Source organism: Ceratotherium simum, chromosome 25, assembly GCF_057802395.1.
Source record: "Ceratotherium simum simum isolate JZ-2026a chromosome 25, ASM5780239v1, whole genome shotgun sequence".
Classification (NCBI taxonomy): Eukaryota; Metazoa; Chordata; class Mammalia; order Perissodactyla; family Rhinocerotidae; genus Ceratotherium; species Ceratotherium simum.
The window spans coordinates 20,328,144-20,343,207 of NC_141924.1; the positions used below are offsets into that span (position 1 = coordinate 20,328,144).

The 15,064-nt window shown below is 40.3% G+C and overlaps 1 protein-coding gene across 2 annotated transcripts in view; it reads left to right on the forward strand.

Annotated features, from left to right (window-relative positions):
* The window catches only part of C25H12orf42 (chromosome 25 C12orf42 homolog), a 116,099-nt gene that overhangs the window by 52,320 nt on the left and 48,715 nt on the right, over positions 1-15,064 (forward strand). Inside the window, exon 2 of one of the 2 annotated variants that reach the window (XM_087449026.1) lies at positions 9,229-9,340. The exons of the other annotated variant lie outside the window; for it this stretch is intronic. Coding sequence (XP_087305152.1) covers positions 9,229-9,340 — 112 coding nt within the window. The remainder of the gene's footprint in view (positions 1-9,228; positions 9,341-15,064) is intronic. 2 annotated transcript variants of the gene reach the window in all.

Consider the following 15,064-nt stretch of genomic DNA (forward strand, 5'->3'; position numbering starts at 1 on the left):
AGAACAAATTTTGGGAACCCGGAGGGGAAAAATTATTTGAACTAGAGGTTAGAAATTTGATATATAAAACCAAATCTAATTATAAGGATGAATAAAATTAAGTACTCTCTATATAAAGTTCGGAGTAGTGGGAGCCAGTTTGGCAAGTTGTTGAACCTCTCTGTGACTCATTTTCCTCCTCTGTAAAAAGGAGAGAATAAAGTAATGATTTCATGGGGTTACTATGAGGATTTGATGAGTTAACATGTCTAACCTGTTTAGCACAATACCTGGACTGTGGTACGTCCCCAGTGAAGTGTTAGTTGCTGCTGGTACACAATGAGTAGTAGATAAACAAAATTTATTCCTAAAAAAGAGTCTATAGTTAAGGACAATCATGCTTCTTTCTCTTCCAAAAGTAGTTGCTTCTTTTTGTTTTCAAGGATCTCAGCATTCTTATTTTGCATATTTTACAACTAGACTTTTTTTCATCCTTGTTATTAGATCTGGTTTTATATATCAAACTTCTAACCCCTAGTTCAAATACTTTTCCCCTGTGGGTTGCCAGAATTTATATATTCTTGTGATATAACTCGTGATATATACTCAAGTCGCTATATTATAGCAACGCTCCCTCTGACACCATCATCTTTGCCAAGAAGTGCTTTTCAGTTTTCAGATTTTTGGTGTTGTTTGGTAGGAAGCACTGCATTTATTATCAAAAGCACAGGATGAAGAAATAACACTTTCTGAAAGAAAAAATATCTCACTGCAGAAGCTTAACATCTATTTGTACAATGAGCTCAATAGGTGATTCTGACTCCCCTTTGGTAAATTTCCTATTAAAATTCTGGCTAGTCTACTTCTTATTTGTTAGAAATAACTTTTACCAGAGGAAATTGGGCAGAAAACCTTGCCAGCATATTTAACTTCTTGTCCTTTAAGAAATTATACTTTGATTTTAGAGGTTTGACTTTGCTAGATAATGAAATTATCATGGTGGGACAAGCCATAGAAATAATAAATACAGTAATTCTTCTTTGCCTATTATGTGCCTTCGCTATTCATAAATTTTAGGGCCCTAGATATTAGATACACTTACGTAAGGCCTCACGAACGGTAATTATCTTTTGGCTAAAGAAAAAGCCCCAACGAATGCTAAGCTGCATTATCGCTTGGCTTCTGACATGAGCTGATAATCAGATTTTCTTGCTTAAATCCATGGTGCTCGAACAATGCTACCCACTGTCTGTGCTTCCCGATATTACCCTTAATTAGAAAGAACAGAAACACAAATCTGAATTATTTCAAAATCTGGTTTCCATGGTCAGTGGTTTGAAGGGCTTAACTTTATTATAAATAAACCTGGCTTTATTGGCTAATGAAATCTGAAATGCGAAGCCTGGGATAGAAGGAGTGTAATACTCTGATGTTTACACATCAAAATATCCAGTGTGGGCAAAGTGTTTTGTAATAAATCATTGGCTAATTGAATTATGATTCCTTTGTCCAAGTACGATCTAAGCCCCAACACTAAGGAGAACCTGGAAGGAACTTAAGTTTATGTTTTCTTGAGAAACAACATCTTTAGGTTCAATAACATATATACTCATAGCTGTCAAGGAGGTGTTGACCTTTTATTTATCTTCTCCCACTTTAATAATTTCTTTTCCTTTGGCACATAGTTTTAAGTGCGTGATGGTCTGGCCCTGCACATATAGACATCCCTCCACGTATTAGTCTTAAATAGTCATATTGGGCTCTTTTTCCACAGAGAATAATGTGTGGGCTGGCATCTGAGTGAGACAGATGATAAGATGGGAGGTCAGTTGTTGTATTTTCATTTATGGTCTTGTAAAAAGAGGGCTAAAAATAGGCCAGGATGCCTGACCCCATTTGAAGAGCTAATTAATAACTAAATGGAGATAATAACTTTGTTCTTTTCCCGGAAAACAACATCAGGAAGCTAATTCCTAGAACTACTATCACATATAAGGACCATATATATATATATATGTATATATGCATACACACATACCCTGTTTTATATATATTTTATATATTAATACATATATCCTATTTTACGTATTCTGTATCTGTATCTATACCTTCTGTTTCTCTGTGGATGGTGGGGCCTAAGTGTCTGTGTGTTTGTAAACTGTGGCCCTGATCCCTTTTATTCTCCATTTAATGCTTTTTTCTAAGACTCTATCTCTTTTTCTTTGGGAATATTATCTTGTTCCTTTCAACCTTTCATCAGTATTTTATTCCCACTTCTTACCCCACCACCTCTGTACTAGGCACTTTGCAGTTGCTTTCTCATTTAAATATTCATAGCAACAGGAATTGCTCTTAAATCCTGTTTTCCAGATGAGGATGTTGAAACTTAGAGAGAGAGAATAATTTTCCTAGGATCACATATCCAGTAAATGGTGGAGACAGGACTCCAACTCAGGTATTATTAATTTCAAATCCCACGGTCTTGAGTGCTATGTTACACTGTCTTGCCAGACTAAGTGTTAGCTTCTTTTAGATTATCCCCTTTGTCTTAATGACAGTTCTATTTCATTGACTGAGGTAGATGCTCCTCTTTTTCCACTCACCAGGGACAAGGCTGGATGTGTCTGGGGTTCAGGCTCCTGTGACTTAAGTGACTCATCATGGAGCCAGGTATTTGCTTTTAGTGAGGGTATTAGGGTAAGCAGCATTACTACTTCCAAGGGAGAGCAATTATAGAGAAGCAATTGGTGACTGTAGGTTTCCTGGATAAAACGTATCAGAAAGATGGAACAGTTGGATGGATACTTCAGGAACATGAGATGCATATCCACAGGGAAAAAAAAAATCATCTAACCTGGACAATATGGAAGAGTGAGCAGTGAGGGGTGGCTGATTAAACGTGGAGACTGAGATTCCTATTTATCTCCTCTGCCTTTCCCCAAACCCCTCAAAATCAACAATAGAACAGAGCCTTCCAAATGGTATGCTGCAAAAGGGTTGCAGTAGGCGGAGATATTAATCTGTTTAGTCTTCTTGGTGGCCTTTTAGGGGCTGGGATAGTAGGTAAGGTCAGGCCAGTCGCCCTGGGCCTTGAATGGTCTCATCCCTTTATCTCAGTGTTCCCTACAAATGCTATATATTTTTTTGCTCACATGATTTTGAAAACAACTGGGAAGCACTGCTTTGAAACAAAATGCATTTACCTGCAAGGATAAAAAACAAAGACAGAGAGGAGACAACATCAAGCGAGCAATTTCAACAAACTTTTTGAAAGCTATAAAGTTGGTTAAAACGTGGTCATTGACTTAACAGAATGGAGTGACTCCCAACGCAAGTCTACACAGGAATCCTAGAAGCAGAAGTGAGTCAATTTGCTCTACCCTCAAGAAACCTGCACCTTGAAGGTTTCGCGTATCTTCTAAAGCAGGGAACAGGCACAGGGCTTAAAACAGGGGCCTGGTGGCAGTCTGGATACAGAGCTCCATTTTTCCTTGGCTCACTCTGTAGAGTCAGGACAAGGGTTTATTCTCTGGCAAAACTGAGTTAGAGAGGCTCCCAACCCAGAAACACTGGGCTCAGAGATGAGGTGGGATCTTCAAACAGGAGTTTCTTGAAGTTTTAGATAGTGGCCTGTGGAACCTTCACGTCCTTCCTCCTGTTCTGTTCCCAGAATGCAATCAGCCAGGCAAGTATTTCTCCGGCTGGTATTTGGAGGATTCTTCTCTGGAGAAACCAGAGAAAAGCCCTTCACATTCTGACGTTGAGGGATCTGTCATGGGAAAGACGGGCTCACTGCCTCATGCTACAGTGAAGCCCAGTAGTCAGCAAGCCCTGCTCAAGGGAACCCAGAGTTTGCAGTCAGCCTTTTAGTGCCTTACTATTAAATATGAATGGATAGCCAAGATTGCAATAATTTTTGATAATTTTTGATTTTCAGAAGAATCTTTTCTGCTGATGCAACTGTTACTAAAGTTGTTGAGTATTTTCTGGACGATGGTGACATTGGGATACATTTATGATAAATTATTTTGTTTATTTATTTATTTATTTATTTTTTTCCCCCAAAGCCCCAGTGGATAGTTGTATGTAATAGCTGCACATCCTTCTAGTTGCTGTATGTGGGACGCGGCCTCAGCATGGCCAGAGAAGCGGTGCGTCGGTGCGCGCCCGGGATCCCAACCTGGGCCGCCAGCAGTGGAGCGCGCGCACCTAACTGCTAAGCCACGGGGCAGGCCCTATGATAAATTATTTTGAAATATAAATTTTAGTGCATCTAGAGTTGATGATTCTTGCAGAACAATTTTTCTGAAAATAAATATTTAAATCTTCATACAAATGTGTTATGTGTAAATCTGAATTTAATTTTAAATTTAAATTTATACAACAGTATTTTCATGTTTCCTCTGACATTTCCTGTAATTTGTGGAGATCTTACAAGAAACTGAAGGCGGCTCAATAATTTTCATATAATTCCAAACACTTGTTATGCAATTCTCTGGAGATCTTTCTAATCCAGTGTAAATAGGGAGGCTGGTTTTAGCTCCTTACTCTATGGCTCATGACATACATTGACAAAACCAAAATGCCTCTTTAAGTGTTTGTAGCAAGTATCATCTCTTGTATTTTTGGGATAAGTAAATTACTTAGGACATTTTGGCTCAACTGATTGGAGAATGATGCCAACCAAGGCAAAATGAGCATCATCCTTATCAGTGTCATCCTTATCAGAACTCATCAGTTTTACCCAGAGGGACATAAACCGTTCCATGACCATACACTGCATTTTGAGCCCTCATATCACAAATGCAGGTCTCTGGGCAACAGGCAGAATAGGCATGAGAGTACAGCTCACCAAACTCAAGCTGTCCTACCAGAAAAGTAACTCAAAGCCAACAGGCACTTGCCTCATGTTGGTAAGACAGCTGCAGCAGCCCCAGAGTCTACAGTCTCTCATAGTCAAACCTTGATTCCAGAAGTCTCAACAAAATCTCATTATATCTCATTGATACTGAACTTCAGTCTTTGTAGCCAACAGAATGCTATGTGTTGATGTGCTCAGTTCTGGACATTTACTTCATCCCTGAAGTTTGGGGGGAGGTGCTCACTGAAACCATATGGGTCAAGATTTGGAGTCATTTGGATCCTTAAATACTTGTTCCTGAAAGTAGAATAAATGTAGCAAATGAAAATAACAAATACCATCCTCAGTAGTGGTGGTAATAGAGGCTGTAACACCCTTTTTGAATGAAAAGTCAACTTTGGTACAATAAAGGGCTAAAGCTTTACACATAGACCATTTGTCCCTACACCCAGTTTGTCATCTACATTGACCGGATCACAATGACTGGCTGCAGTTTATTGTACTCCAATGCTCTATGGACACATAGCTCTGAGGGAAGAGATTAAGAGAAGTGATCAAGGTTACACAGGGCATAATCCTACTCCATCAAATGGTGGGTAAGGCTTCATGTAGAAGAGATAATAGTTTTATTCAATATTTATATTTAGACCCTTGGGGGTAACATTCTCAGTGGCCAGTCTCAATCACAATTCAAATTTCCACTTGCTGAAATCTAGTTCTTATTTCTTATTGCAGGTCTTCATGTTCAGTTAAAGAATGGTTCTGGATTTCAGCAAAACCAGGCTTAAAAACTTACTGCCAAATAAGAAGGCTCTTGAAGAAATCCAAACCTTTCTTATTGGTCTGTAGCGGTGGTCCATTTTTCATTATCATATGGGGACAAGTCCCCAGATAGAGGAGCTCCAATTTCTGTTCCTCTCTTCCTATGTCCTCTGGTTACGGTTGCTGCTGGTGTCCTGAAGCTGATACTTCCCCTGCAGATTGCCAAGAGAGAAAGAAAATACACCTTCATTGGCTACTGGACTTATAATGGTTCCTAAAACCAAGCAAGAAAACCACAGCGATCTTGGCAAGCAAACAATTGAAAAGTACAGGTGCTGGCAGTATGCACAGTCCCAAAATCAACATGACTTGGGAGGAGAGGGGGTTGGAGAACAAAGAAAGGTGCTTTTCATTCAGAGAAATTTATTGCTTTTAAATATTTGCGATCTGCAGCCGATAGCACAGGAGGCCACTTGGCATTATTTCCCCACAAAGGGGAGGACTGGGTGGTAATGAGCAGATGCTTGAGTGGCCTGTGGCGTGAGGTGCACCATCCGTCAAGAAGATCAATATTTACTGTTCTTGTATCTTTGTGGTGAAAGTTTGCTCTTCTTAAACAAAAAAAAAGGTGGAGTTGTGCTTTAATATATAGAGCATGGGTTTAACTTCAGGCAGTAAATCAACTGAGAACAGCAAGGACTTCACAGACAGGACTAAGTACCCCTTTCCCCTGCCCAATGACGACATGTTCAGTGTTTTAAGGAGTAAAATGCATCTAGCTCATGACATTGACAGTCTTTTCTCTGTTCATTCTTTTTCATTTCAGTTAAATCATACCTTGATGAAAGATGCAATATGAAAGTAATACTGTGCTTTGAAATGTGTTTTAAAACATACATTAATTCCGTTCGGTTTGACTCAACATGTACCAAGAATGCTTTATGTAGTAGAGACTGTGGGAGGCACTCAGGGGACCAAGATGGAGAAGATGGGGGTCACTGCTTTAGCATTTTGGTGCCTCAGTTTCCCCAGTTTGTCAAACTTAGATCACAGAGAGATTCCTATGAGATAGGGGGGAAGAGATAAGTAGACGATGTGTCGTGACCAGCCTCCTATACCATGGAAAAGATTTTATATTTTATTCTTTAGATCAAAGTGTGATCTATGTCTTTAATGTGCATACAAATTAGCTGGGAACTTTGCTAAAATTCAGGTCCTGATTCAGTAGGTCTGGGGCTGGGCCACAGAATCTCCGTATCTAACAAGCTCCCAGGTGATGTTAATGATGCTGGTCCATGGACACACTTTGAGTAACAAGAATCTACATATTACTTGTATCAATCACCTGTACTGTTTGTTAACCATGTACATTCATGGGCCCCGTCTCAACTTTTTGAATCAAAATCTGCATTTAGCATGTTCTCCAGCTGATTTTTATGTACAGTAAATTTCGAGGACTATCAACTAAATGATGGGAAACAATTGAACACTATTCAGAAGGCGAGTGCCATATTTATTATTATATTTATTATATTGGATTTTAGAAAGAGAATGGGAAAAGAGAATTCCATTGAGGTGAATTGCAAGCAGGAAATGGATGGAGAAGCTAAGGCAGAAGGACTGTAGAGGAGGGAATGGGTCTGGAGGACATTGAGAGGGTGGGGTTGACAGGATTTGGTTATGAGTGGATCTGGGGTGGAGGGGGTACGAGGAGGCCAGAGCGACCTTCCAGGTTCTGGTTTGGATATCTGGATTGCTGGTTGCACCAACACTAAGATGGGAAAGCAATATGGTGTGGGGTTAAGAACATGGGCTTTAGAGTAGGAAAGAGTGGATTTGAGACCTACCTTCGATGCTGACTGCTTATACAGCCTTGGTAAGTTAATTTTTCATCAGTAAAATGTGGATAATGGTTGTTGTGAGGTAGCATTAGCCCCATTTTGCAGAGGTGGAGACTGAGGCATAGGGAGGGTAAGTTGTTCCAGCTCCTACAGATAGAGGAGTGGAGATTAGATTTCGACATGGGCTTTCATGATTTGACAGCCCCTGCTCTGAACCATTACCCCCAAGGTTTGTCCATGGACAGATCCTCTTCAGGGGGGCAGTGGCACTAACCCAGCCACACAAATAGTTTTCCACTCATTTCACTTTCTCTCAAGGCCTGTCACTCTTACTGTCACTACTGTTTCCGAGGTCCCCCTCTCCCCTTAAAACTGTAGAAAGCCATTTCATTTCATTTCTCTCAGCTCATCTATGATGGATTCCAAAAAGACTTCGCTTAAGACAAAGCAAATATAGAAATAAAGAAAATGCTGGCAGCAGAAAAGACATAAAGTACAGGTTTCTGACCCTTCCTCAGTTAATCTCCCATACCCTGTCACTGGTGCAGCTGGCCTGGGTCACTCAGTTCCCAGATCTCTTCCTGCCTTTTAACAGATATATGTCCTCTTATGCCTCATCCCTGCAGGTCTGTCCTGCCTCCTTGGTCTGTAGTCATGGCAAAGGGAGAGTTCTTACTCTGTTCCCTCCTAAGACCCTCCTACTCAGTTTAAAGGTTCTGGCTGGAGATATAAGCCTTTTCCTCAAGGAATGGGTGGGGCAGGGTGAATGACATGGCTATGGGGAAGGAGGAGATGAAAACCTCACCCTTCAGGGAAGATCCTATTCCTTGTGCGGGAGTGGTTTGGTCCCATATAGACCCAGCAGCTTAACACCACCCTAAACACATAATATCCAAACAACACTATATATACAATAATGTCCAATATCTAAACAATAATATCCAATCATGTCCAAGCAATAAAAGTTACCCACAAACAACTGATGGGCAGTTAGTACTGACCACATGTTTGCTGAATTGTTTTGGATTAAAATCTAATCAGATTGTCCTTATTTATGACCTTATTCATATTAATAATCCAATATCTTTGAGTCTCTTTCTCCTCTTTGTTTTTGAGTTTGGTTATTTCAAGGTGACAAAGCCCTACTTGAGAGCCCCTTCTCCCCAATGTTCTGACCCACATCCCTATTCCCCATGTCTCCACCCTCTGACCCAATGGCCTTGCTTGAAATGACTCAAGAAATCACATGGCTACACTCTCTTTGCTTTGAGTCTTTGCTTTGATGTCACCCTGTCCAAGAAGGCACCTCTTATTTCTGTATATAAATTAGTACACTGGCCTCAACATTTTTCCATTCCCCTTACCTTGTCTTGTTTTTCTTCTTAGCATTAGAAAAAGCACAATCTGATATATTATAGATGTATTTATTTATTTTTATGTCACCTCCACTAGAACGTCAATTCCATGAGGACAGAGACTCCTTCTATTATATCCCCAGTTTCTAGAACAATGTCTGGCATGTAGTGTAACGCAATAAAAATTTGTTGAATGAACAGACAAATAAGTTAATTAGCCACTTTAATGAAATATATGGGAAGGATGTGCATGTATAGGTAATTGGAATCAATTGTAGCTGTTTTTAGGATTATTTTGTTTAAAGAATAAGGAAGCAAAAAAACTTTTAAAATATTCTCACTTAGGGAAGTAAGAATGGCAGGTGGCATGGATTATTTTTGGAGCCAGAGACCTAATTTTATTTTGTGTATTTTCTCCTCGATCTTATAGCCCAGCCCTCATCATGAAAGAACCGCCTTGCCCTGCTCCAGATTCACTGCTCACATGAAGAATTTCTCTGAATCTCTTAAACTTAGCCGTCTACATTTTTTGCATTTTCCAGGTAAATTAAGACCAGAGTTTCTAAAGAACGCTTGAATTGTGTTTCAAAATAGCAACAAAAGAGAGAATTCATTGGCTTGTGAAGTTGGTAAATTTCAAGGAAGGACCGGCTCAAAGCATGGCTGGATCCAGTGTTCACTGATATTATCATGATTTTCTTTCTTTTTTTAAATCTCCATGTTGACTTAATTTTCTTTTGGGGTTTATTTTCAGAATGGGTAGCAATAATGGGTCCTGGCAGGTATGGGCTTATATGATTCTTAAAGCTTGTAATTTCAAAAGTAAAGAAACTCTCTTTTGCTCTGCCTCTAAAACAGTCCCCACTTCCTGTCCAATGACTCTGATTGGCCAAACTTGAGTTTCAGGTTCATTCCTGGAACAGAGTGTCTGAGGGAACAGAGCACACAGTCAACTTTTGCTGCCTCTGAATTTAACCCTGACAGCTGCATTTAAATTACACAAAATATTTGTGTGTGTGTGTGTGTGTGTGAGAGAGAGAGAGAGAGAGAGAGAGAGAGAGAGAGGAGTGGGGGGGGCGGGTGGAGAGGGAGAATGGAAGGGATCATTTTCCAAAACAAATTGGTATGAGACAAGAAAAAGGTATCCTTTTGTGTCAAGCCAAAATGATGTATGATTGCGTTAGTTATATTTGTTTATTTATTTATTTATGTTTTTGGTGAGGGAGATCAGCCCTGAGCTAACATCCACGCTAATCCTCCTCTTTTTGCTGAGGAAGTCCAGCTCTGAGCTAATATCTATTGCCACTCCTCCTCCTTTTTTTCCCCAAAGCCCCAGTAGATAGTTGTATGTCATAGTTGCACATCCTTCTAGTTGCTGTATGTGGGACGTGGCCTCAGCATGACTGGAGAAATGGTGCATCGGTGCATGCCCAGGATCCGAACCCGGGCTGCCAGGAGCGGAGCAAGCACACTTAACTGCTAAGCCACGGGGCTTGCCCACATTAGTTATATTCTATGCAATGCTGGCACCACAGACTATTACGACAACCTTGGACCATTTCCTTGACCTCAAAGGGTAAATGAATTTACATGTCCAATTTCCTAGCTAAGAGAAAATAAGTTTTTAGGACAACTGATGAGGCAGATAACTGCTACACTTCTGTTCGGATGATGTATTATTTTAGAATGTATTTATTTACTTGTACTTATATATTAATAAAGTTTGTTGCATATGTGTAGATATTAGGGCTATTGAAAGGTCTTGCTGATTTTATGATAGTTTCAAAGTCCTGGAGTAATGCAATTTGAAGGGGTCTTTTGAGAATCACATTGTGGTACCCACTCACACTCTTCTTTCTTTACAAAAATTAGGCAACTGAGAGGGGGTAATACTTCACATGATTCAAAAACCAAAAATATAAAGAGATATACAATGGGAAGGTCTTGTTCCCACTTCTGCGTCAATCTGCCTCATTCGCTTTCCCCCACAGGAAGCCACTCTTTCCGGTTTCTTGGGAATCCTCCCACATTTTCTCTAAGCAAATAAAAGTGTGTACATGAGCAAATATAAGTGTGCAAGTGAGCAGCAGCTTTCTGCACTGCTGTCTTCACTTAACACTATAACTTGGAGCTCTGTCCACAGTAGTACCTTGACAGCTTCCTCATTCATTTTTGTTACAACTACAGAGTAATATAATTTATGGGTATACCTCAATTTATTTAGCCAATTTCCTTTGTTCGACACTAGTGATTTCCCAAGAAGAACCAATGAAATAATTAGGATTTCCTATTGTAGAGCTTTGATGGCATGGATTAAAAATTATTATTAAAAATTTTGAGTAAGTCTACTTTTGTTAGCTTATAGAAAGAGGCATTTAGGCTTAGTTCCAGCCAACTGATATAATTCAGTAAAAGTAAAGGCCAGCCTCTTGATTCTTTTCAAAATGCAATGGAAGCACAGAAAATAATTGCCAAGATCAGTATCTGAAAAATGTGTGGCTTTAAAATTCAGTATACCGGGATCTTGAGAGTTGAAAGCATGGGTGTAAGTTTGAGAAATGTCATAGTTTGTATTTACATGGATTTCTCCGATAGCTCTAAGTTCCTTGCTATGCTGATGTTAGTCTTAAATTGGGGGACCTGAAGCCTGTAGACATGCTGGGATTGAGGGGGCGCTGATGAGTGGGGGTGTGAGAACAGCAGGGACTCTCCAGAGATGAGGGGCTCACTTCAGAGATGGTGGTAGGCCAGATGAGCAGCAGCATTTGGTTTCTGGGAGTCACATCTGGGTAGGAGCAGAGCCCCGTCAGTGGCAAGAAGGATGGTGGTTAGCGTTAGGCACCTGGGAGCAGAGAAGAGCCAAGCTAGTTTGGTTTGGTTGCCAGACAATGGGCAACAATTACCTTTTTTTTTTTTTTAAGCAAGGGAGTGAGGTAATTCAATTGCACCTAGCAGCAGTTAGAGACAGTGATTGAGGGGGCAAGATTGCAGACAGGAAAACCACTTGTAAGGTTATTAAAAATCATCTAAGTGAAAAGTAATATGAGCAGGAACATGAGAGTGAGGTTACAGGAAAGAGGATAACTAGAGATATTTAAGAGGTAGCATCCATAGGATGTGGTCATGGATTAAAGATGAGGACTGAGGGAGAGGACCGAGTTGGGGAGAGTTTATGTGTCTATTAAGTCATTCAACGAAGGATGATTGAGCACCTATTTACTGACTGGCACCATGCTAGTTTCTGGAGACACGGAAGTGAACAAGACGTACAAGGTTCCTGCCCTCTTGGAACGTACCTTCTGAGGAAGGCAATAATTAATAAGTAAATGAATAAGATTATTACAGATTATAAATAAAAGCTGTGAAGAAAAGAGGAGGATGCCTTGTGGCCCTTCATAGTCGGCTCCTACCCCACTCCAGCGCCTGAAAACCACTGATTTGTTGTATGCCCCTATAATTTTGCCTTTTCTAGGATGTCATAATCTTAACTGTAATAGTGCTTACAAATCTGTATGTGTTTGACGAAACTCATATAACTGGACACTAAAAAGAGTGAATTTTACTCTATATAAATTATACTTCAATAACTATGACATTAAAAAAGGTTACATACCAGGGCTGGCCCGGTGGCGTAGTGGTTAAGTTCCCGCACTCCACCTTAGTGGCCCCAGGTTTGGGGGTTCCGATCCTGGGCGTGGACGGATACACTGCTCATCAAGCCATGCTGTGGGGCATCCCATATACAGAGTGGAGGAGGATGGGCACAGATGTTGGCTTGGGGACAGTCTTCCTCAGCAAAATAAAAAGAGGAAGATTGGCAACAGATGTTAGCTCAGGGCCAATCTTCCTCACTAAAAAAAAAAAAAAAGCTTACATACCAAAATTAAAAAAAAAAAAGAAAAACGAGAGACAAGAAAAAAAAATGGATTAATGAATGAGAATAATCCAGGGGATGGCAGAGGGTTGGGGGCTATTGAAGATAAGCAAGTCAGGGAAGATGTCTTTGAGGTGTTTACATTCAGCCTGAGACGTGTATTTCGTGTGTTTAGAAAAGAAAAATGAGACCAGTTTGGCCAAAATACACTTAATAAAGAAACGAGTGGTATCAATTGAAATTGAGGCAAGCAGGGTCTAGATTATGAAGAGCCTTCTAGGTCACAATGAAGAGTTTTGGATTTTATTCTAAATGCAATGGGAGGCCATTGAAAGTTTTAGATAGAGTTGTACCATCTTCTGATTTACTTTTTTAAAGAATCACAATGTTATTGTTTGGACACTTAACTGTAGAGGGAACACGTGAGGAAGCAGGGAGACCAATTAGGAGACTACAGTACAAGATCAAGTGAAAGCTGAAGGGGAACCAGGTGATGGCAATGACAGTGAAAATGGAAATGAGTGCATGGAAGTTAGAAATAAGATTTAGATGGATAGAACCAACAACCCTTGCTAATGGTTAGGATGTGGGGATAAGGGAAAGAGAAGAATCCAGAATGATTCTCGGTTTTTGGGTTGAACCCACTGGATAATGGTACTGCCATTTACTGGGTTGGAGAATTATTGAGTGAGGACCAGTTTTAGAGAGGAAAGTAAAGAGTAGAATAAGGCCCTATTTCACCCATAGACTCAGTGACAAAGTTTGGGAGCTTTTGGAGATTGCCATCTTGATCAGTCTAGATCAATTACCGTCACCCTTGAAATGGCTTCTCCCAGATTCTGCCTTTTGAACCACTGTTTCTTAAATAAGTACAATAATCTCACATCCCTGGGATCCTTCTAGTTTTTATTCTTATGACTTGACTGAGAAAAACACCACAAAATTGTAAAAATGGCCACAATGATTCATTGCACCCTGAAATGTATCCCCTCTGTAATGTGTTTTTTCAGTCCTCCCATGAAGAAGTAGTTTATTTCTCCCCTCGTTGAATCTGTTCTTGGCCACATGACTTGTTTTGGCCAATGGGACATTAGAAAATATGACATAAATAGAAAATTGAAAAGTGCTTGTGCATTGGGGTTTACCCTCTCTCACTATAGGAAACTCTTCCATCATTCTGTGAATGAGTACGGGCTATCCTACCGGATGATGAGAAACATGAGGTTGCCACTCCAGCTGACAGCAGACCTGTGAGTGAGGCCTCCTAAAGCGTCATCCTCAAGTATCCAGCTCAAGCTGAGCTGGCTCAGACCGGAAGTGCCCAGATGACTCACAGAACCATGGGAAATAATTTTTTTTTGTAAGCCAGTAAGTTTTGGAATTGTTCTTATGCAGCAAAAGCTAACTGATAAACCACCGAAAGTTTCAGTGGTGGTAATCAATCTCAGACTTAACTTTTGCCTAAGTTTGGTCCGTGAATAACTTTATCACCTGATCTTATTTGCAAACAAATTGTAGAGTAAATATAGCACCTAGTCAAACTGGCCAATGAAAGGTGTTAAAACCGATCCACAAAAGAAACTTGTTGGAGTTTTTGGTCCAGGTTGACTCCATGTTGCTTCATTATTGGTGCAGACAAGAGTGTGTGCATGTACACGTGCACACACACACATACACACACAAACACAAATCATGCTGTCCAGAGACCCGTATGACAAGACTGCACATAAGCAGAGTGTGCCATAGACCACAGATTCAACCACCGCTTACTAATACCCTGTCATGTTCTGGGTGCTCTACTAGGTGCTGGGGAGCCCAAAGATAAATCCATCAAGGTGATTGTCCTTAAAGATTGTTTTTTTGTGTATGTGTGAGGAAGATTAGCCTTGAGCTAACATCTATTGCCAATCCTCTTCTTTTATGCTGAGGAAGATTGGCCCTGGGCTAACATCCGTGCCCATCTTCCTCCATTTTATATGTGGGACGCTGTGACAGCATGGCTTGATAAGTGGTAGGTAGGTCTGCGCCCAGGATCCGAACCTGTGAACTCCGGGCCGCTGAAGCGGAGCACGTGAACTTAACCACTATGCCACCAGGCTGGTCCCAAGATTTTATAATTTAATATGGAGATTTGGAATTTATCTAAAGGACAAGGTAGCTGGCTGGTAATGACTTGTACGATACAGTTCAACAAATATTTATTAAATGCTGACTCTGCACCAAGCAAAGTGTTGAGTACTGAGGACAGCCATAAGAAAAGAGGAGTGTAAAATTATTTTTAACAGAGAAGCCTCAAAAAATTTCAGCTTTTTATGAATGACATTGATTGACAGCAACCAGATGATCTCAGCATGTCACCTGGGAGGTCTTCCACTACTGGCCTCAGTCTTTG